The following is a 23,445-nucleotide window of genomic DNA, read 5'->3' on the forward strand; positions in this document are numbered from 1 at the left end:
GATCTGACAGAAGTAGTAATCTTCCTCTCCCAGTAATCTGTTGCTCAATGAGTCCTCCTTCCCCTCTCCCAGAAAAACTTCTTCCCTTTGTTTTTGACCATCTTCCTGTTTTTTCTCCCGAAGGCAGATAATTAAAAATATACACAGTTCTCATCCTGCCTTCCAGGTAAATCCCAGTTTATTTCATCTTCCAGAGGAAGATGGAGAAAAGGAAATCTTTTCCGGACACTGAACATTTTTTTTTTTTTCTGGTGTGCTGTTTTGGCATGGAATGTGGACTTTATGATTGGAGGAATTTGGAGTAAGCAGTTCCATCTAACAGTTACATGTGTTATTTGTGTTATAGAAACTTTCCCTTTTCTCTGCATTCCCTTCCCCTGTTCTTCCCCAGGGTTGGTGATAGCTGTTGGGAGGGAAAAGATGTCCCTGAGTAGATCATCGGTCCCTTTACTCTGCCCAGTCCAGGGTGGGGAGAGGAGATGGTGTGTTTGCTTTCTGTCCTCTCCTGAGCTTGGTTTTCTTGAATCAATAAAATTCTGATCAGCTAAAGCCATAAGAGCCTCAGCAGAGGGCTTCTCCGGTTAGACCTAGAACAGAAAAACGAGCCACCAGCTGATGTTTAGTTGAAGATCGGCTAATAACTCAGAAAGGGTTTGCTGGAAAGTGTTCAGGCACAGATCTCAAAAGCCGTTGCTTTATTTCCATGGGTTAGGTCGGAGTTCTACCTACCTGCCTCTAGAAATTTTCATTCTCTCTAAGACTCTGAATACACAACACCGAGTATCACCCTCATATAATTCTTATGCATTTTTAAATCTCATCTGTTGCCCTCTTTGAAAACTTCTTCATTTTCATACATTTTGCATTAAAGGACCAGTTAATGTTGACCTTTTCTCTCTCTTCCTCCTTCTTTGCACTTCCGCGGCTTTTCATTTAAGTACTTCTTGACACTTTTTTCAGGAATTATAGTTGGCATGCGGCTTCAGGACCAAGCTGCTTTTGCCTGGAAGTTGTGCAGTGCTGCTATTCTGCAGCACTGGAGGCCTAGCGGAGCGGGACCTGGCCACACCGATTACCAGCTGAGCATAGCTGGCCGGCCAGATAAGGAAGCAGGGAAGGTCAAAGACCAAACGCATTATCCAGGAAAAAAAATCACTGGAAGGAACAATACCAATCTGCCCTTCAGCCAGTCAGTCAGTCAAGCCATCCATATTTATTAAGTGGTCACTGTGTAGGCAACCATGTACTGGCCACCCACAGTCCTTTATATATTACCAGCTGACTGAAAAGAAGATCTGTGACTCCTTTTTAGCCAATGGCCGTGAGAAAAGGCTGACATTTAGGCAGTTTAGCTCCCTGTAAATATTATTATTATTATTATTATTAATAGTAGCAACAACAGTAATTATGATATTTAAGTACTTCCTTTGTGCCAGACACTGTACTGAGTGCTGGGAGGGATACAAGCAAATCGGGTTGGACACAGTCCCTTTCCCATATGGGGCTCAGAGTCCCAATCCCCCTCTTGCAGATGTAACTGAGGCCCAGAGAAGTGAAGTGACTCACCCAAGGTCACATCGCAGACGGGTGGCAGAGCCGGGATTCGAACCCATGACCTCTGACTCCCAGGATTCTTTACCTAAGCATTAGGACCCCGTCCAGTGATGGAGGTAGGGGCGGGGGAAGGGGTATTTGTGGTAGGAGCGGGAAGAAGCAGTCAGAGATTGAGAGAGCACGTCCTGGGAACATGGGTGAGACGGGAGAGGGGGCCTCTCACCACTTGACTCTTCTGGCCTGCCTGTCTGCTCCTCCTTCCTGATGCTCCCCACGGCCAGTATTCCAGTTTCTTTGGCTACTTCTTGGTGGGGAGTGGTGGGATGGTTGTTGCTTGGTCAGAAATTAGTGACTCCTACATAGGCGCTTCTGCTTAATCCACCTCCCTTGCTGCCTTGACATAGTAGATGGTTATCAACAAAGGGAGAAAAAGAACTGTTTATAATTCCTTTTGAACAGTCTGCTGGGACTCTTTAAAAGCACAACTTCTTCATTCGCTGAGGCGTATTAACCCTAGCTCTAAGTTGCCTCACTGTTATTTGGTTTTAAGATGTTAGTTTTAGGAGTGGTTGAGGTGTATATGGTCACTTGAACTATATCTGAACCAACAGAAATACCCAGATTAGACAATGAAACTCTCATCCCTTTTCTCTGTTTTCCCTTTTGTCTGTTTTCCTTAGTGTTCTGCCTCTGCCATTGTCTTCCCCTTGGCCCTGTGATTTCGTGTCACTCTCCGTTTCATGTGTGTGTGTGTGTTTGTGTCTGTGTGTCCATGTGGGGTTCCCTTTCTGGGTGTGCCCCAGGTTGAGGTGTTTGTCTTTTTGTGTAAGCACATTTGGGGGTTCCTGCAAGTGTGGGAAGAGGGATTTGTGTATATGTGGGTGGAGTGGCATGGGTAATTGTGTGATGAGAGAGGAGGATCTGTATGTATATGTAAGTAGACATGCAAATGTGCATCCACATATATGGGAAACGAACATATGTTAGTGTATGTGTATGAGATAAGAGGAAATCTCTGTGCACGTATGGATTTGTGAATGTCTGGAGGGGAAGGTATGAATGAGGGTTTGTCCTTTTCGGTCACATTTTTCTAGTGGTGTCAGAAACCCGTTTGGAAACACAATGGGCCTGACCCGGGACTTCCTGCCACGTCCACCTGGCCATCAGGATGGAGAGTGTTTCCTTCCCTGCCCACTTCCCCACACACTTGGTGGAGAATCTGCTCAGTCGATCAAGACTTTGCTATAAAGGTGCTGTAGGAGATAACAGACTATCCTGTTCTGTTTCCTCACCTTGTCCATTATTTTCCTCTTTACCTCCTCTTAAAACCTTTTCCTCTGTCTCTCTGTCCCCTCTCTTCCTTCCACTCACTCACACATTTGTTCAGTTGTGCCAATAGACCTTTACCCTCTCACCCATGATAAGTGGAAGAGAACACTTGTCCAGGTGAGCCTGAGGGGAAGGAAGCATTATAAGCTTTTCTGCTCCTGCTTCCGTTTTAGGATGAGAAAAGTCAGCGGTCAATTTCCCGGGTTGCTCAGGAGCCATTGTAGATACCTGCAGAAGCCTGAGGCAGGCAGGATGAAGGGGTGGTGAGATTGATCAGAGAGAGAAAGGGTAAGGAAGTTGTTGACGTTTTTAGTTGCTTTTGACCTGCCTGAATTGGGGTCTGTATTTTAGTAGGCCAGTGAAAAATGAGGCAGACGGATACATTTTTTTGTGTCTAGCCACAAGGCTCCATTAATTCTTCTTTTCCGTGCTGCATTCCAGCTGAAGCCGGGCCCCTTGGAGGAGACTTACATCGCCACTATCCTGCGGGAAATTCTCAAGGGTTTGGATTATCTGCATTCAGAGAGGAAGATCCACCGGGACATCAAAGGTGACACTATTTCTGTCCTATCAAAGAGCCCATTTAGAGCACTACCTAAACAAGCACAACAGGGAACTCTAAAGTTAGATGAGTTATCTTACGTGGAGGAGGATGATGATGTCACAAAATGGTTTGTTGGTTTTTGGAAGCAGGTTAGATGCGTGGGAAAATTGGGGATGGCTTCAAACAGAAATGAAAAGGTCACTGCTAATCAAGATAACTGCCCTCCTCATTTCAGGCAGGGAAAGTAAGTGTCTCTGGCGTGGGTTTGGAGGGGTGGGTGGGTTACATATTGAGATCAGAGAAGCCCTCACTTCCTCTTAATGTCTCTTCCAAAAAGGATATTTGCTATTGAGACAGTTTTTGAAATGTGTACCCCCCCAAAAATACTACTACTTGAAAAAATTCATATAAAGTGAAAGAGGCGATACTTTCATTACTTTGCAAAAGGAGCCATGAAAGGAATGGGAGAGTGCAGAGAGAAAGAGGGATCAGAGGCCTGGGGTTCTGGATCCTCGGGTAACGTCTCCTAAGGAAATCAGCTTTCATTTTTGTCAACTAATTGCACTGTAAAGGAAATGGTTGTAGCCAAGAAATTATTGAAATAGAGTTGGCCTTCATTTCTGGTATAAAGAATTCAAGGGGCTGAGTTAGCAGTAGCTATGGCCTGGGAATCAGCAAGTCTTTCGTCTCCCATCCAGCGCCCTTTCTGATAGACTTCACCTTGCTTCCGTGGTGCCGTTCTTACTGCCTGAACTACAGCACTCCTGGAAACTATTCTGTAGTGGGTGTGATTTCAGAGGAAAGGTAGCTAGCGGGCAGAGTACTAGAAGCGCAACAAGAATGCTCAGCTTTCTGGGTACTCAACCCTGGAAGCGAATTATCTCTCAGTAGATTAGAGTCTGCTAGGTGGAGGAGGTCAAAGACTGAAATTTCAACTACCCCATGCAGAACCTCTCTCCCTCTGGCCCCTCTTTCTTCCCCACTGCCCCCACCAATAGTATTTCTAGTTTGTCAGCAGTTTTAGCTCTTGTGGTTGTGCTTGGAGACCCAGTTTTCATGGTGAAATGAAGAGGACAGAGTGAAACTCTGAGGAATGGATTAACAGAGTGTCAGTTTGTGCCCCCATAAAATTCTTCCGTGCTGCGGATCGCTGAGCTAAGCCTTGGGCCTTGTGGGACCCCCTCGTCCTGCAGGAACTGGGTGATCCCTCCGCTTTCCGTACCTGCTGACTGTGGCAGGAAGGTTTTTATCCAGCAAATCACATTGGCTACCTTTTTCTTAGAGCGATACTTCTTAATGGCCACCACCAGACTATCATTCAAGCAGTGGAATGTATTGAGCCCTTACTGTGTGCAGAGCACTGTACTAAGCTCTCGGGAGAGTACAATACAGTGTTGGTAGACCTGTTCCTTGCCCACAAGGGGTTTACATCTTTCTTCATGGGAACAAAGCAATCCTTGTAATCCTCTCTGAGTCGTAATAGAGGGCTTAAATACCCAAATCCCTGATTCCCTCTTTGTTTTCTGTGTTTGTATAAACAGCTGCCAACGTGCTGCTTTCTGAACAAGGGGATGTGAAGCTGGCAGACTTTGGCGTGGCTGGACAGCTCACAGACACTCAGATTAAGCGAAATACCTTTGTGGGGACTCCCTTCTGGATGGCACCCGAGGTTATCAAGCAGTCAGCCTATGACTTTAAAGTAAGGGGACCGTCGATGTCAATTGTATTGAGCTTCTACTGCGTGCAGAGCATTCTGTCGGGCACTTGGATATCATAGAAGTAAGAGACACAGTCCCTGCTCTCAAGGGGCTGACCGTCTACTGGGGGCTGGGACAGCCATTTAGCTCTCGTCATCGCCTGTCCGGTGGTTTCAGTTTTCCACTGTCAGCCCTTGGCATATGTCTTGTGTTCAGTAATTCAGCGTAGTGTCCAGCTTTGGTTCGTATCAGGCAGGACAGTGGTGCCACCTCCCACGTCGACGGGAGAGGCCTTTGTTGAAGTGGCCTGAGAAAACCCATAATCAGTTCTGTAATTAAATGCGCCGGATGGCTAGCCTAGCCTCCTGCACTGAGGTGAGGCGATTTTAGTGGTAAAATGAATGGGAGCCATCTTTTCTATTCACCTGGCATTAACCGTTACTCTTATCGGGAGGGTAGGGGAGTAACCATTTTCCCGGCTGACCATCATTGATTGTATGATCGGGGCAAAATGTCCTGTACTCCGAGGAAGGTCTCGTCACCTCAGAGTGAAGTGCATCCATTGGATGCCAGTCGGTCTTGGCTGAAACCGAGTGAAACATTGCAGTCTGCTCCGTTGTTTTTATATCTCTTGGCGTTTCTCGTTTCAGGCAGATATTTGGTCTCTTGGCATTACAGCCATCGAGTTAGCCAAGGGAGAGCCGCCGAACTCTGACCTCCATCCAATGAGAGTTCTCTTCCTCATTCCTAAAAATAACCCTCCGACTTTGGAGGGACATCACAGCAAGCCCTTTAAAGAGTTTGTGGAGGCCTGTCTCAACAAGGATCCCCGATTTGTAAGTATCATTCCCATCACTTCTTGAGTGTCTAGCCTCTTGTGCTCCATTTAGCCTGCATTCAGTGAACACACCCTACAGCGATTCCCTTTTCCTGATAAACTGAAGAGGGCCCTTCTTCTCCCTCCCCGCTAGCCCCCCAGGAGCTCCCAAGTAGTGAACTTTCTGACCACAGCCAAGCTTCAAGAGCCAAAAGCATCGGCTCAGTAAAAGTTCAGTGGCCATAAGAGGAGCTAGGAGAGGACGGCAGTGAGAGAACCCAACCAATCCCTAGCACATTTTGTTCCTCCATGGTTCTTTGGCAGTGCGTTTTCATTTTTATTTCTACTGTCTCTGCAGAGGCCAACTGCTAAGGAATTACTAAAGCACAAGTTTATCACTCGCTACACCAAGAAAACCTCATTCCTAATGGAGTTGATCGACCGATACAAGCGCTGGAAATCCGAGGGCCACGGAGAGGATTCCAGTTCTGAGGATTCTGACATGTACGTTCAGGGCCCTCCCAGGCAAGGAACATCAGGCCAGGCCCTAGTTAACTAGTTAACCCTCTCTAGTTTTGTGATGAAAACATGGTGGATCGGGAGAACTTGGGTGAAAAGTGATGGATCTTTCAACAAACAGTACTGGAATGCTTCTCCTTAAGAGGCCATGTTCCAAGCTCTGAATCCCACAGCTTGTTCCCCAAATCGTAGTGTATTTAGAAATTTGGCCCTCATTTTTGGTGGTGGAGACTCAAATCCCGGTGAGAGTCAGGAAGAAATCATTGCCTTGTGGCTAAGTGGTTCTCTCTTAGTTCCATAGGTGTACATGTATCCTGATTTGATGGCCCACTCTTTCACAGTCTCAGACTTCACATGATCATTTAGGTGGGAAAATAGTTTTAGAACTAATCTAACGAAGAGTTGGACTCCTCACCCGCTTTGGGAGAATGGCACGGTACTGGTTGAAAGCCTCTAGATCCAAATCACTTCCACGCAGCTCCTGGCTCAGCTTGATTGCCAGTCTAATGCTGGCAGTTCTAAAATGGAAGGGTCCTCCCTCCCCACTTTCCCACCAGACTCCTTTGCCATTCTTTTTATTGCTCCAAGGAATGTTTTGAAAAGTAAGATTTTAAGTAAACCTCCCTGCATTGGGGAATCTCAGAGTCTTGACGTCTCATGAATTCAGTATGTATTTCATAGTGCCTTCTTTTCCCAGTGATGGTGATGCTGAGGATGGAGACCAGGGTCCAATCTGGACGTTTCCCCCCACCATTCGCCCAAGCCCCCTCAATAAACTGCACAAAGGAATGGCTCTCAATGGGTCGCAGAAGGTGAGTCTCTTGTGGTCTTGCCCAAAAAACCCAGCCAAAAGAGGAGATGTGTTTGGTAGAAAAGATAACTTTCTTCTCTTCCCCAAATGTTTCCTGAGTTAGAAGCGTGGGGTTGGGACATCTGAGTCTGGTCCAGACCTGAGATGGGTCAGGAAAGGGGGGTCTGGCTGAGCTCTGCGTTGGGCATATTCATTCATTCATTCATTCAATCGTGTTTATTGAGCGCTTACTGTGTGCAGAGCACTGTACTAAGCGCTTGGGAGGTACAAGTTGGCACCGTATAGGGACGGTCCCTACCCAACAAAGGGCTCACAGTCTAGAAGGGGGAGACAGACAACAAAACAATACATGTAGACAGGTGTCAAAGTCGTCAGAATAAATAGAATTAAAGCTGTATGCACATCATTAACAAAATAAATAGAATAGTAAATATGTACAAGTAAAATAGAGTAATAAATCTGTACAAATATATAGGGCGGGGAAGATGGGGAGGAGGAGAGGAAAAGGGGGGCTCAGTCTGGGAAGACCTCTTGGAGGAGGTGAGCTCTCAGTAGGGCTTTGAAGAGAGCTAGGTTGGCGGATGTGTGGAGGGAGGGCATTCCAGGCCAGGGGAAGGATATGGGCCGGGGGTCGACGGTGGGACAGGCGAGAATGAGGTACGGTGAGGAGGTTAGCGGCAGAGGAGTGGAGGGTGCGGGCCGGGCTGGAGAAGGAGAAAGGGAGGTGACGTCGGAGGGGGTGAGGTGATGGACAGCCTTGAAGCCGAGAGTGAGGAGTTTTTGCTTGATGCGCAGGTTGACAGGCAGCCACTGGAGATTTTTGAGGAGGGGAGTAACATGCCCAGAGCATTTCTGCAGAGAGATGATCCGGGCAGCAGAGTGAAGTGTAGACTGAAGTGGGGAGAGACTGGAGGATGGGAGATCAGAGAGGAGGCTGATGCAGTAATCCAGTTGGGATAGGATGAGAGATTGAACCAGCAAGGTAGCGGTTTGGATGGCGAGGAAAGGGCATACGTTGGGGGCACTGGAATTTCAGGGCCTGGATGGACCCCAGAATTTAAGAAGATTTGGCCTGCAGCCTGGGTTCCCACTTTTCTTCTGGAGTACAGGAGGTGAAGAGGGGACAGGGATTTTCAGGGTTCTGAAGACTAGGAGGGGGTAGACTTTCACAACCTAATGGGTCAGAAAGCTACCATTTAGGGCCCTTTCAGCCCCGAATGGAAATTCCCAGGTCTTATCAGATGCTTGAGGTGAGCTAGCCTGACTGTCCAGCTCCAGAGGTTGAGGGGGCCATCCCTCTCCCGTCCCTGCCATTGCCCCCATAGAATGGACACCCAAGCCTTGCAGCATGGTTGGCCTCGGGTGGCAAAATCTGGGTGATAAAGGCAAGAGAAATGTAAAAGTGTTGCTTCCTTCCCTTTCTGGGGGAGAAGGGAGAGGGGTGTCTTGCCCAAACCGTATTAATCCGTTGGAGGTCTTTGAAGGGAGCCATAGCAATATGGATGGAGGGGACATTACCCTGAGATTTGTATTGATTCCTTTCCTTGTCTTTTTGGTCCTTGGTGTATTATCTTTCCATATGTATCTGTTGCCAGGCCCCTTCCCAGTTCATACTTTGGGTGCTGGGGACTGTGTCAGATTCTCACCAGTGTCAGTTTCTCCATGCCCAGTATAGTCAGAGGACCAGGGTTCTAGTCCCCCCTCTGCCACTTGCCTGCTGTATGACCATGGGCAAGTCACTTAACTTCTCTATATCTCAGTTCCACAGCGTGGCTCAGTGGAAAGAGCCCAGGCTTGGGAGTCAGAGGTTATGGGTTCTAATCCCAGCTCCGCCGCTTGTCAGAGCAAGTCACTTAACTTCTCTGGGCGTCAGTTCCCTCATCTGTAAAGTGGGGATTAAGACTGTGAGCCCCATGTGGGACAACCTGATCACCTTGTATCCCCCCAGAGCTTAGAGCAGTGCTATGCATATAGTAAGCGCTTAACAAATGCCATCATCATTATTATTATAAAATGGGTATACAATACCTGTTCTCCTGTCTACTCTGAGCCCCATGTGGGACAGGGTCTGTGTCCGACCTGATTATCCTGTATCTCCTCCAGTGCTTCGTACAGTGCTTCCTGCATAGTAAATGCCTAACAAATACCATAATTATTACTATCATCGTCACCAGTGGCATTTATTGAAGCTTACTGTGTGCAGAGCACTGTACTAAGCTCTTGGGAGAGTACAGTACAACAGAAATTAGCAGACACATTCCCTGCCCACAAGAAGCTTGCAGTCTAGAGGGGGAGACAGACATTAATATAAGCTTGTTACAGAGCTTTGCATGGAGTAAGAGCCCAGTGAATGCTATTATTATTCAATAATAATAATGTTCGTTAAGCACTGGGATGGATACAGGCAGGTCGAGTTGGACGTAGTCACTATCCTATATGGAGCACAGCCTCGATCCCTATTTTCCAGATGAGGGAACTGAGGCACAGAGAAGCGAAGTGGCTTGCCCAAGATCACACGGCAGAAAAAGAGCTGTCCATTTGGCTCCCAGGCTTGTGCTCTATCCACTATGGCATGCTACACTGGGGCAGGCCCAAATAAGCCCCCAAAGCCCAAATTCTAGGAACTGCAGGTGGTGTCCCAACTGGTGCCAAGCCTCCCTTTGGCAGAGCACTGCCATGCATGGGCAGTGCGTTGGTGTCTCCATGATGTTCCCCTTTTTGGGCTGCTGGGACTTGTAGAAGTTCAGAATTCAGACTGTGCCATTCTGTGGTAAGTTTCTCCTTGATGCATCCAGTTCTCTTTGTAACGCGGGGGTAGCATTCTTGCTACCGCATTAAGGGAAACTCATGTGGTAGTACCCACTCCAAGTGCGTGCACCCAAGCTGTTTGTTTCTGAGCCCGCAGAGGGTGGCGGTCAAACAGGCTGATGTTGGATGGATGTTTTCTAATTCCCTAACCAAATACTAGCTTTCCAGCCACATGTCGTGGCAGACCTAAGTCTGCTCATAGTGCCTGTGTACTGCTTCCCCTCCCTCTGAGGATCTGGGGCTCTTACAGGTAGAGAGCACTGCTCCGAGGATCAGGACACTTGGGTTCTAGTCCTAGTCCTGCCTGTGGCTGGCTATCACGGGGGACGCCCACATAGATAGGCATTTGGCAGTCTACTGCACGCTTGCCTGCCTAATAGTACAGCATAGTGTAGTCTGAGGGCAGTCAAAAAAAAAAACTAATACTAAATGCTCTGGGAAGTACAAAACAAAGAAGAGGCACATTCTCTGTCCGTAGGGAGCTGACATTTTAATAAGGGAGACAGACATGAAGACATTTATGAATGCAAGTCCGCGTAAGTAATCGAGCGTACAGTTGAATCAGTACATTCAAAAGTACCGAGGATGGGTAGATGTCCATGAGCAGTAGAAGGAGCTGATGGGGGTTACGCAATTTAGGGGTCTGGGAATTTCCCAGGGAAGGCTCGTTGGAAGAGGTGGGATTTTAGGAGGGCTTAGAGAAGCCTGATTTAGTGAAAGGCACAAGCCTGGGAGTCAGAGGACCTGGGTTCTAACAGGGCCTATTATTATTACTATTATTATTATAGTCCCTACTACGACTCTGAATGTTGGGAGGACTGACCTCTCGGATTTGGGGAGGGAGGGCGTTCCAAGGTGAGGGAACAGCATGAGGGAGGGGATGAAGGTCGGAGAGTTCAGCTTGAGGTCGTTAGTAGATTAGCTTGGCAGGAATGAAGAGAGCGAGTGCGGGAACAGTGGTTAAAGGAAGCGGAAAGATACGGTGGGGTGACTTGGTGGAGATCGTTGAAGCTGATGGTGAAGAGTTATTTTTGCTGGGGAGGGACAGGGAGCAGGTGGAGGATTCTGAGATGAGGAGAGATGGGGTCTGAGTAAGACTCGAAGACGATCAGGGTAGTCGCGTGTGGTGGAGATTGGAGAGACTGGAGGCTGGGGGACCAACGGGGAAGCTGATTTAATAATCTAGCCGTGATACGACCAGACCTGCTACCGGGTTGGCGGCTGTTTGGGTGGAGATGTAGTTTAGGAAGAACGGGCAGTCAGTTGCATGTGAGTGTTGAAAGACGGTGAGGCAGGTTTCTGGGATGGCGTTACCGACTGAGTTAAAAGGAAAAAGAAGTCTAGGAGCAAAGGCCATCGAGACCATTTCTTCTGTTGTTCTCGATGGGAGGTTCCATTAACCGGGGGTTGCAAGATCTGTGATGGGCAAAGAATGTTAATACAAGCCACCCCCCAGGTTACAGCTGCTCCACAGTGCAGCCGGTTTTGTTTTGAGGCCGTACCCCACACCTCCACCTGACCTGCTGTTCTGGCCACGTGCTACAGATGAGTCCCGATCTCTCCCTTTCCCCACCTGGGGCAGACAGCACAGTGTGAAGTGTGTGCAGAGTTTTTTATGTGCAGGATCCACTTTTCAGCCAAAGTGACTGCATCACAAGGCCGGTGCTGTGCCACACACCCCAGCCAGAGCCCACGGTTTCCAGTGGGTTTGTCCCATGGAGTGCGCCGGGCAAGCTCTTCAGTCAGAAAGCTTCACCGATGAGGGCTTGGCCCCATCAGGCATTCATTCATTCATATTTATTGAGCGCTTACTGTGCAGTGCTCATTCCACCGACCCAACAACAGGGCTCGCTACTTACTCTATTCAAGATTTCACAATAGCTTAGTGATGTCTACTAGAGAGTACGTAGCACAGAAGGGAATTTTACTTTTTCTGGAGCTTCTGGATTGGATCTTAATTTGTAACAATATAATATGTCTTCGGGGGGAAAAGGACCCAGTGATACAACCCCATTATCCAGGAACAACCTGGTTATATCTTGGGGTTCAGCTGGAATGTGCTTCCTCTGGGCGCTGTAAGGTGGGAGTAGAATGCCTAAGGTACCAAGCACCTCAGAAAGGACCCTTCGTTTTTTTTTTTGACTCAAAATTGCAGATGGATGTGATTTGAAGATGCTCCAGTTAACTGTAAACAGCCCAAGAGGGCACAAGGGCAAATCCCAATTATTTCATAAGTCTCAAGTCAGAGCGGGTTGTAAAGAGGCCCGAAGTTAGTTGCTTTCTCTGCATAACTTCACTTTTGCCTTCCCCAGGGGCCCCTTGTGACTCTCTGTACGTTTCATTTTTCAGTCAGCCGAGCCCATCAAACGGCAGCCAAGATCTCAGTGTCTCTCCACGCTCGTCCGGCCCGTCTTCGGGGAGGTGAGGAGTCTGCGGCGGGGCAAGGGGGCTGAGTCTTTTCTCAGAAGAGGAGGGATCACTTAGGTGCCGCTAGATTTTTTCGTTTGTTTCAGAAGAGGGAAATGAAGACAAACTTTGGTTGTCAAAGGCCCGATCCAGTTGGAATGTGCCATTTTATGTTTTTAAAGGACTACTTGTGTATGTTAGATTTGGAACCAGTCCTCTCGCAACCCAAACTAACACTGCGGAGTTATTTCAGGTTAAGTTGGCTCTGGCTTTGTTTTTCACCTTGGTCTTCCCTGTCACTCGGGGGCTTTGGCTTTCCTGCCCCTGGTTCTGACTTTAGTAACTACTGGGAGTCACCCCTGCTGACTCCCAGGTGTGGAGCGGTGCCTTTGGTTTAGGGTCTCTGGGGTCCTGGTTTGTATTAAACCCGAGCTCAGCCTCCGGCTCAATCCCTTGTGAGGCTCCTTAGTGGCGAGAAGGTGGCCTTGATTTGTCATTCTTTTCTGGTGGATGCGATTGCCTGCGCACCAGAGCTAGGTAACCGGCACAGCTCTCACTTGGGGGATCCAGGGGATCAAGGAAGCTATTGATCTAAGCAAATGTGGTTTGGGAGGGCCATGAAAGGCGCACCTGGGACGTCTGAAAAACGAGCGACGGGAATGTGGAACTGGATCGGTAGTGGTTTGGCCCAGAGAGCTGCAAAGTCCACGGAGGAGGAGGAGGGAAGTGATAACGTGGGGCCGTAAAAGTGAGGCAGTTGTTCCAGACCAGAACTTTGGGACTGCCTTGGCAATCCTCAGGATTGCCTGCAGAAAGCACTGGATTCCCTGCCCGTCAGGGTGGAGAACATTGTCCTGGCCCAGATCGATTACAGATTTCCCAGCTCATGACTCCGGTTTTGGGTGGGGTCTCTTTTACCGCTCTCGCATCTGATGCTGGACTGAATCGAAAGAGCCTGCCTTTCGCAGTTGCTTTCTATGGCAGTGGAATGTAATCTAATCGTAATGTTGGGAATCAAAGTCCAGCTTACTGTTCAGACTGGGGCAGAGTTGGTGGCAAGAGCTGATGTCATGAGAGTGGGCTGTTTGGTAGGTGTGGTACTCACAGCGAGTAATCTGTTCTCCGCTCTCTCGGAGAAGGAAACGGAGACTCCGATAGCCAGGCTCCTGTCTTTCCTGCTTGTGTCTCACTTGAATTCTGGCTTTCCTTTTTTGGGATGGGCTTCTGCAGCAGAGCGGCCTAGGTCTTGAGTGGCCCAGCCAGGCCTGACCCATAAGTAAGAAAGAAAGCGATGGGTGAGTTTCCCGTTGTCCTCTTTTTGAAAGGCATTTAACGGAGTAGTGTGTTGGAGAGAGAAGAGCCGAGTGTTTTTAAATGGCACCAAGTGTGGGAAAGGGGGTGGTCTTTGCTCAGGGATTAAGGTATCAGGATAGCAAACTGTCCGGTGATAGTTCTTACTGAAGGGAGTCAAATTCTCCCAACTCTGCCTCCCTGTCATGTCATGTCCAGCCTTCAGCCTCGCTCAGGGCCCCCTTGAAGACTGGTTGGATGTGTGCTGTCTGCAGGAACTTAAAGGGATCTCAACTGAACGTGAGAACCTGAACACAGTGGTTTTGATGAGCGGCACTGCCAGGTTGGCACTAGGTTCCCAAGGCTTTCCAGTAGTTCCTCGGGTGGCTTTTCAGAAAAGTGGCCGTCAGGTTTTCTCTCTGATCTCTGAGAATGAGCTGCCTCAGCCTGTGAGCGTTTCCCCCCACCCTCCATCTCTCCTGCTTGCTGGGGGGGGTCTTTCTTCCAATTCCTTTCCTTAAACGATTCTGCCTGTGGACTCCACCGATCTTGTGTGTTTTCCAGTCGAATCCTTGAAAGCTTAGAGGAAAAGGCGGACTCACCAAATTCCACGTTTGTTTACTTTAGCCCCTATACAGCATTGGCTGGCATCTTTCCCCCCCCGGCAGGGAAACGTCATTTGGGATACATCCTCCTTTGTCTTGGCTCTCGTGAGTCCTAGGAGACTGGCTGGGACTAGGACCCCTGAGAGGCTGTATTTAGACTATGACCAGTGGAAGACTGGGGGCAGGGAGAAGCTTAGGCTTGGGAAGGATCGTTGTCTCAGGGCTCGACTGTATACTTGGGCTGTTCTCTGTCCTTTCGTGTAACTCAGTTGAAGTAAAATAGGTGGTTTTCAAGGGATAGAGGATACTGTAAGCAGGACTGATTTCCTAATAGTTTTATCTCAATGACACGGAAGGGTGAGTGGCACACTGGGCCCTTGCAAGGGGGTGCCCGTAGGTGCAAAGTACCAGAATGGCAAATGTGACAGCAGCAGCCAGCGTGGCTCGATGGAAAGAGCCTCGGCTTGGGAGTCAGAGGTCATAGGTTCAAATTCCGGCTCCGCCAATTATCAGCTGTGTGACCTTGGGCGAGTCACTTAACTTCTTTGGGCCTCAGTTACCTCATCTGTAAAATGGGGGTTAAGACTGTGAGCCCCCTGTGGGACAACCTGATCACCTTGTATCCTCCCCGGCACTTAGAACAGGGCTTTGCACATAGCGCTTAACAAATGCCATAATAATAATAATTATTATTATTGTCATCCTACTCTTCATGCTCATTCTGGCGAGACTCTTTCCCTGCTGCAGGACCAGTCTCACTCAGGTCGTTGAGACCAGAAGCCTGCTTGGCCCCAAACCTATTAGCAGTCCAAGGTACACTTGCATACTTTATGTGCCCAGGATCTGCGTAGCCTTCTTCCCCTTGCTTCACTCTTCCCTCCCAACTTTCCCCTAGTTCTTCCAGCTCTTTTCAGTCTTGACAATTTTTTTCTTTTGGTGTTATGACAGTAAACATCTTCAGTTTGTGGCTGTGGGACCTATTTTGAGTTACCTGCACAACATCTGATTTTTTTCATCCGTCACTGCTGTCGGCCAAAAAAAGTACAAGGGCCCACCAGCTGTAGAAATTCCCAGTGAAGATCCTGTATCCTTCACTGTGAGCTAGCTCTGTTAAAACATGCAGGCTGGGAGGGGAGCTGGCAGAGGCAGGATAAAGGAAGTCAGTTTTCATGGCCGTAAGATGGCACCGGCCCCTCCTCAGCAGCCTGGGTTTTCGTTCGTCAGGGAGAGCAAATGATTTTAGGTCAATTCCTTGAAACAAGGAAGAAAAAAATAGTTCACTCGATTGCACTTTCAAGAAGCTCAGATTGTAGCAGCAGTTGACTGGAGGCCCTGCGCTGAAATTCTGTTACCCAAAGATGTGTGTTCCCAGCAACCTTATCAGGGCTGGGGCTATACACACTCCTAAACCACCCTGGGAGCAGGAGCTTTGTGTTTCCTCTGAAACCCAGGAAGGATAGGGTTTCTATGGGGCCCTCGGTGTTTCTGCCAGGCTGTTGTAATTTTGTGCTGTGATCAACGACCCTCTAGGAACTGAACTATATAACCCTCACCCTCCTTTTCTTATAGGGCTGCTCAGCTCCCCTGAACTGACACCAGAGAGCTGAAGGGTGTTGAATGTGCCTTTGTGAAGGAGAGGGAGGGAGGAAAGACTGGATGTTGTGCTAACCCAGTTCAGGGCAGACTCTCCTTCTACTGCCTCGTTTGGTGACTTGGTGGGAGTTGTATTGGTGGCTATAAGAAGGTCAAAATAGCACCAGTTTTGTCAGCTATTATTGAGCACTTTGTGCACTGTACTTTAGAGCACTGTACTAACGGTTTGGGAGAGTATAGTGGAGTTGGTGGGCATGATCCGAGCCCACAAGGAACCTACAGTCTAGAGGAGGAGACAGACCTTGAAATAAATTCAGATAGGGGAAAGGGCTAGGTATGTACATAAGTGCTGTGTGGAGCTGAAAGTGGGGATGAATATCTTGTTTAAAGGGTACAGAACCACGTGCATCGGTGATAAAGAAGGGAGACGTAATTGAGTAATGAGGATTTAGGTGGGGAAGGCTTCTTGGAGGGGAGGTGATTTTGATGCCTTTGAAAGTGGGTCCGTGGCCCATCTGAAATGAGGGGGAGGGTATTCCAGGCCAGAAGAAGGACATGGGCAAGGAGTCAGCAGCAGGACAGACAAGATTAAGGTACAGTAAGTAGCTGAAATTCCCTCAGCAGAGGGACCACAAACCCACAAACTTTTCTGGTAACTGTGCCGGTTTATGCGCCAACCTGTGCCTCAGCCTCCATTCCAGTTTGGGGATCGGGATCATAAGTTTGAAGAGTAGCTATCTTGATCCTGGGATTACAGGCTGAGTGCTCTAAGGACCTCAGGGCCCCTTGATCTTTGTTGAAGGCAGTCTCAAAGATTTCTAATTGAACTAGACCATTGTACAGGCAGTATTTGGTCCTTTAGCTTTTCGAGAAGGGCAGAATAAAAAGTTGTCAAGGCCAGCATGGCCCTCTTGAGAAAGAGGGTCACTTGAGAGAGATCGGGAGATTGGGGGCTGCAGGGAGGGGGCCAGAAATTCCTCTCAGAATCGAGTTATGGCTGAGGTGGTCTTTTCTTCTGCAGGATGGCAGGCCGCCAGCGTCAGGCATAAATATGACATGCTTTGTGCGTCCCCTCAAGCAGGAAGGTCTGAATGGAAGGGTCCTGGGCCGAGGAGAGTGAATTACTGTTGCTCTCTGGCTTTTGCAAGGCCTCTGGGCAAGCTTGGGGCCTTTCAGCTGCTGCCACTAATTTTGAGCACCAGGAAGGTGCTGGCCTTGTTCCTGACATTTTAGTCTGCGTAACTGCTCCCCACTGGACATGTGGTACTTTAAAATGAGAGGAAGGATTTACATGTCTGTTAGCAATCAGGTTTAGGAAAGTGCTTGGCACATAGAGTGCTTCAATACCATCAATCATTGGTATTTATTGAGCGCTTACTGTGTGCAGAGCACTCCACTAAGCTCTTGGTAATAATAAGCATAATAATAAGCTTATACATAATAATAAGTATAATAATAATAAGCAGAGTTGGTAATAATAGTAATTTTGACAAGCACAGTTCTAAGTGCTGGGGTAGATACAAGGTAATCAGGTTGGATACAGTCCCTGTCCCACATGGGGCTTACGATCTTAACCCCCATTTTAGAGATGAGGTAACTGAGGCCCAGCGAAATGAAGTGACTCACCCAAGGTCACACAGACAAGTGGCGGAGCCAGGACTAGAACCCGCGTCTTCCGACTCCAAGGTCTGTACTCCTTCCACTAGGCCACGCTGGAAGACACGTTCCCTGCCCGCAACGAGTTTACAGTCTAGAGGGACCGTACTCTGGCAGTCGCCAGCTTTGGAGTCCTTTTGCTCTCAGACGGCAAGAGAAAAAGCCGCGTCTTGGCCGGAAGGAGCAAAGCATCATCTCCCGGGCTAGTTGTGGGTGGGCCCTGCCCGGGTCCGCAGGGGAGGAGAGAGGCTGCACCTGGCTGCCCTCCGGCCATGGAGCTTTCTGCTAGAGCTGATGGGGCTCCTTCCTGTCCGTCTCAACAGCTCAAAGACAAGCACAAGCAGACCGGAGGCAACGTCGGCGCCATGGAGGAGCTGGAAAACGCCTTCAGCCTGGCTGAGGAGTCCTGCCCTGGCATCTCTGACAAACTCATAGCACATATGGTGGAGCGGGTTCAGAGGTAAGTTCTTGCCACCTGTTTCCTTTCCAGGTCCCTCTCCTAGCTGCAAGGATTGTGCGTGGTGGGCCAGAAGAGGTAACTGGCTATTTCTAGGCTCAGCTCCATTAGAGCTCTCTCCCTTTGGAAAGTCAGCCTACTCATTTAGGATCATCTCCGAGAACCAAAAAAAAAAAAGTTAGCATACACCAAGGTTTGACATGGACTTTCCAAGTGCTTAGTACAGTGCTCTGCACACAGTAATCGCTCAATAAATACGATTGAATGAATGAATGAATGCCTGTTAAGTGGCTCAGAGGCTGAGCTGTGAGAACTAGGGATAAAAGCGGGCTGGTAAATACTGGGCCTGATTGTACCTTTTGGTGTTTCTCTGCCCGGGAGAGGTGTCTCTCGGGGTTCTCGGACACACCAGCCCCCATTCGAACACCATATTTTGGAAATGAGAAACTATTCACTGGGGTCTGCAAATTGCTGTCTGTTTCATCAAGCCTGTGTGTTCAATCCGTAGTTATTCTCTAGTTCCCGTGGCAATTGTGTCAAACTGCTGTCTTACACCTCTGAAAGGACCGGTTTCTGGGAACATTTGGGTGAGGTGGGAAGGGAAAAGTGCTGTTATTTACCTGTACTGGCTACTGCCCTCGTCCCCTTCTCCATCCCCCCCATCTTACCTCCTTCCCTTCCCCACAGCACCTGTATATATGTTGGTACATATTTATTACTCTATTATTTATTTTACTTGTACATATCTATTCCATTTATTTTGTTAGTATGTTTGGTTTTGTTCTCTGTCTCCCCCTTCTAGACTGTGAGCCCACTGTTGGGTAGGGACTGTCTCTATATGTTGCCAACCTGTACTTCCCAAGTGCTTAGTACAGTGCTCTGCACACAGTAAGCGCTCAATAAATATGATTGATTGATTGACAAGGTGCTTAATGACCTCGGGCACTCCTAGGAGTTGGGCGGGAATTAATGCTTTTCAGTGTGTCGGGCAACCCACTGAGCGGATTTCCTGCTTCTGTCATCCCAACAGGTTTTCACACAGCAGGAACCATCTAACTTCGACCCGCTGAGGAGGATTCCTGCTGCTTTTCCGTGGGGAGGGGCCGGTTTTTTTTTTCAGCTTCATAAGAACTACATGTTGAAACAAACCACCACCATGTGCTGCTGGATGTCACTTTGTGCTATGGACTCTAGGACATTTCAGAACTTTAGGTTCATCATGTCTCCATGCCAACAAGGGTTGGGGGTTCTCTGTGTAAGTATAATATGGTCCTTTGGAGGACCCGTGTGCATGGTCTGATTATCTTTTTACACCTTATTCCAGGGAGTTTCCAGTGGATATCGTACTTTTTTGAAGGAAGGAAGGAAGTCGGTACCTTCTGTGCTTTCCACGAGGAAGCGTGGTCTCGTCAGCAGACGGGAACGGTGTGAACGCAGGGGTCTAGGCAGAAGCTCCTGCTTTTCCTCACACTCCAGCCGTCGGCTGGGAGAAAGAGCCCCTGCCCAACCCTGCGTTGGCACCAAAAGCATTTGGCTTCAGTTCCCACTTGTAGGGTGGCGGAGTGGGAAGGACAGGCAGAGCTGTTCCCTTCATCACTCATTTAAAGGATGATGGGTTAAATGGGGGGGCCCTGCTTCCCTGAGTGGTTTACGGCCACACAGGCTAGTTAGAGAGTAGCACCAGAGTGCGATCCCAAAGCCCTGCCTTCTCCCCTTCCTCCCTCCCCTAGGGCCAGGGGGAAAGATGGCATTTCCTCTAGGCCTTGCTGCAGGGGTTCTCTGATTGGAGTGCACATGAGCCATGAAGGGCTTTTGACAAGCCCCACTAACCGTGCACTCGAGAGTGAGACTGTGAGCCCACTGTTGGGTAGGGACTGTCTCTATGTGTTGCCAGCTTGTACTTCCCAAGCGCTTCGTACAGTGCTGTGCACACAGTAAGCGCTCAATAAATACGATTGATTGATTGAAAGGTCAGGAAGAGGCCCTTACCTGGGCATCAAGCTGAAAGATGCCAAACCCCCTTCCCCAAGGCTGAGGCTGTCCTCGGTTCCTAAAAGACAGTAAACTCAAAGTCACTGTACAGCTCAGGCGGACATGGTGCCTGAGAATGCAGTTTGTCCCAACTGCTCCGTGGGTCTTGGGCCTCCAAGAAAGCCTACCTTTTCTCCTCATCCTCTCAGCCTTAAGTGGAATCCAGTTAGCCAAAGCCAAGCCTTGCCCTCAACGAGCTGTCTCTGGGGCTGCTTTACTAACCTGTGCAACAACATCATGCCCATCACCTAGGTTAACTGGGGGCCCCCCTCAGTGCACCAACTGCAAAAAAACCAAATCAAAACAAAGGCTGTTTAACAATGAACTCGAGTGCTGGATCTTTTTCATCTCAAAGGTCTGAAGCCATAGTCTACCTTCACCAGAGTAAGCCCGTTCTTTCCCAGGCTGAAGGTAGGAAGGAACAGATGTGGCGATTTACATAGGAATCAGGCTGGAAGGCCTCAGGTTGATTGGTGTGAGCAGCCAGTAGCAGGAGGATGGACCCAGGTGTGTGGCAGCGTGATGTGGGAAGACAACAGAAAGCTCCCCTGCCAGTTCTCCAACTTTATAGTGTTCATGATGGTGGTAGACTTGCCTGTGTGATATTTAATCAGGTACCTTGTATTCTTCATTGGCACCTAAGTTGTCGGAAATGATTTTTTTTTTTTTTTAGAGAGTAAAACGTTCATCCGTTTCCTCCGGTATTCTGGGACAAAAGGTTTTAGTTTTTAAAGATCGTTGAAAGGGACCTGCCACTTTCAATAAAGAAATGAACTGAATCTGGTTGGGCATGAAGCCGGTTTCTGTTCTTCAGCCAGGGCAGTGGCTCACCTGTGGTCTGACGAGCATCTCTGTAAGTCGATTCTAACTGGAACCTGCCTCCTTTTCTCTGAGTGATGTTGAGCGGAGGTTGCTTTTGACTGTCACAAAACCGTGCACTTTGTTTTACCCATACATTTCTAGCTGAACTAAAAATGCAAAGCAATGGATGGGGCTAGCAGGGGTGATGTTTTAATCACAACCTCGGCTTTGGAAGTCAGGTCTGATCGCTTTTTCACCCCCCTCAAAATAAGACCATTTTGCTAATGCTACTGGGCCACAATCTCCTCAAGGATCAATTTTTTCAGAAGACCCCGTCCACTCACCAGTTACAGTCTTGATCAGGCTTCACAGGTGTAGGTAAACCAGTTCGGTATATTTGTAGTACAATTTGCTTAAATGAGTACTGGTTCGTCTGAATTTTTTTTTTCCACAGAGAGACTGGTTGAAGAGGAAGTCTGAAAGGGACAGTGGAAGTGCCAAGGCTGAAAGATACACAACCTAAGGGACCGCGACTAGGTTTCTGCCAGTCTTGCTTAAAGCTTGGCTCTGGGCTTCTAGTTTCCTTTGTAAAGACAGGTTACCAGTTGCTCCTCTCAAATCAGAGCACTTTGAACGAAGCGGAATAAAAACCTGCATCCTAATTTAATCAACAGTATGTATTGAGTGCCTGCTGTGCAGATAACCCTGTAGTTCTTGGGAACGGTACAATAGCATTCTTCTCAAGGTGCTTATAGTCTAACAGGCAAACACATTAACAAAAAATCTACAGGTAGGTGGAAGAGAAGGGAAAGGTGGAGATGTAAAAAGTAGTATGGGTGACTAAGTGCTGATGTTAGCTGGAAGCATATGGCCTAACAGGCAAATGCATAAAAAAAAATCTACAGGTAGGTGGGAAAGATGGAGATGCCTGGGAAATAGAACAATTAGTCAGGGAAAGCCTCTTGGAGAAGGTGGTGTTTCTGAAGGGCTTTAAAGATGAGGAGAGCTGTGGTCTGATGGACTTGTGAGTGTGAGGGAGTGTGAGTGTGAATGAGAGCAGGGGTTACTGCCTTGAAAAGAAGGCACAGTGAGCTGAGCTTGGGAGGAAAGGGGGGAGAAGCCATAGACAGCGGATGGTGTGTGTCTTACAGCCTCCTCCTCCAGACTAAGCTCATGGACAGGGACCGTGGCTACCAACTCTGTTGTGTTGTACTCTTCCAAGTGCTTAGTAAAGTGCTCTGCGCATAGTGAGCACTCAATAAATACCATCGACTGATTGAAGCCAAGGTCCGGAGTTTCTGCTTGATGCCAAGCAGAAGTGTCTAACCTTGGAGGTTTCTGATGAGTGGGGAGATGTAGGCAGGATGGCATTTAAAAAAAAAATGATCTGGACAGCGGAGTGCAGCGTGGACTGGAGAGAAGGAAGAGCTGCAGCAGGGTGCTCAATGAGGCGGCGGATACGGTAGAGCATTCATTTGGATGGGTCAATCCATCAGTGCTGGTATTTATTGAGCACTTAGTGGGTGCAGAGCACTGTACTGAGCACTTGAGAAAATATAACAGAGCTGGCAGACATGATCTCTTTCCACAGGGAGCTTGTAGTCTATTGGCGGGTGGGAGGGGAAGGGGGAAAACAGAGATTAAAATAAATGACAGTGATTTGGCAAGGAGGTGGTCGCAGTGAAGGGAGCAGAAAACAGATTGAAGTGGATTAAGAAGGGAACTGGAGGAGTTGGGTGAGTGGTGGGTCTATTACCCAGCCCTGTCAAGGGGCTTGGGCAGGAATGGGAGCAGGTTTCTGGTTAGAGGGTAAGTACAGTGGGACCTGGAGAAGGGACAATCAAACATGTTGTTGTTTCTTCAGCCACCCCCTCCTGGCCCTCCCTAAATTATACCTCATTGTGACAGCAGGACTCGTCCCTCTTCTCATTCGACCGCCTTCATACAGAGAGGATCGGGAGTGGCCTCATTCTCCTTCGTGTGGATCACTCCCATTGTCCAGGTAGAAGGGAAAAATTACATTATTCATTTGACAACAGTCTAAATACATAACTGCTTATAGTGCAGGCATCTTACCTGGGCTTATTTCTATTATGAAGAGGTGGGACCAGCAGGAGGTTGGGCTTTTCCAGTTGCTGCCCGTCAGGGGAATGGGTACCTCCTGGCTTTGGGCAGGCACTGGTTTAGCGGAACAGACACCGTGCAAACAGCACTGTACAAACTCTTCACGGTTCTGCCAATTCAGACGTACAAAATGTTCCACGACTCTGGTTCTCAGTAGGTTGTCGGGGAAGCTAACTAATGAAAAGCTTCCAAAAAGAACAAAGCAGAACTTGTTTAGAGCCGTTCCTTTGGGACCTAAGGCGGGCTTCAGCTTGGATCTTGTGGGTAGGGAATGTATCTGTTATATTGTTACACTGTCCTCTCCCAAGAGCTTAGTACAGTGCTCTGCACACAGTAAGCGCTCAATAAATACGACTGACTTGACTGGACCTTCCCAGACACTAGGCCTATGTGGTGACCTTCC

At 48.4% G+C, this 23,445-nt stretch overlaps 1 protein-coding gene and 1 long non-coding RNA gene across 3 annotated transcripts in view; one reads left to right on the forward strand and one right to left on the reverse strand.

Annotated features, from left to right (window-relative positions):
* Nucleotides 1-21,589, forward strand: part of STK25 (serine/threonine kinase 25) — a 46,745-nt gene extending 25,156 nt beyond the window's left edge. The window contains exons 5-13 of one of the 2 annotated variants that reach the window (XR_005451825.1): nucleotides 3,325-3,433; nucleotides 4,969-5,126; nucleotides 5,775-5,960; nucleotides 6,300-6,445; nucleotides 7,158-7,272; nucleotides 12,429-12,500; nucleotides 17,953-18,089; nucleotides 19,117-19,341; nucleotides 21,373-21,589. Coding sequence is in view for 1 of the 2 variants with exons in the window: in XM_038748682.1 (XP_038604610.1) it covers nucleotides 3,325-3,433; nucleotides 4,969-5,126; nucleotides 5,775-5,960; nucleotides 6,300-6,445; nucleotides 7,158-7,272; nucleotides 12,429-12,500; nucleotides 17,953-18,089; nucleotides 19,117-19,156 (963 nt within the window). In the remaining variant the exon portion in view is untranslated. Of the gene's footprint in view, nucleotides 1-3,324; nucleotides 3,434-4,968; nucleotides 5,127-5,774; nucleotides 5,961-6,299; nucleotides 6,446-7,157; nucleotides 7,273-12,428; nucleotides 12,501-17,952; nucleotides 18,090-19,116; nucleotides 20,903-21,372 lie in introns of those variants that run through there. The other variant, XM_038748682.1, reaches the window with a different exon arrangement.
* On the reverse strand, nucleotides 21,224-23,293 carry LOC119930389. The gene is made up of 3 exons (XR_005451826.1): nucleotides 22,995-23,293; nucleotides 22,814-22,906; nucleotides 21,224-21,394 (listed from the first exon to the last, which is right to left on the reverse strand). It is a non-coding gene; the product is annotated as an uncharacterized LOC119930389 (long non-coding RNA).
* Nucleotides 23,294-23,445: the final 152 nt, after the last annotated feature.

The sequence above is a fragment of the Tachyglossus aculeatus genome, chromosome 7, assembly GCF_015852505.1.
Source record: "Tachyglossus aculeatus isolate mTacAcu1 chromosome 7, mTacAcu1.pri, whole genome shotgun sequence".
Lineage (NCBI taxonomy): Eukaryota > Metazoa > Chordata > Mammalia > Monotremata > Tachyglossidae > Tachyglossus > Tachyglossus aculeatus.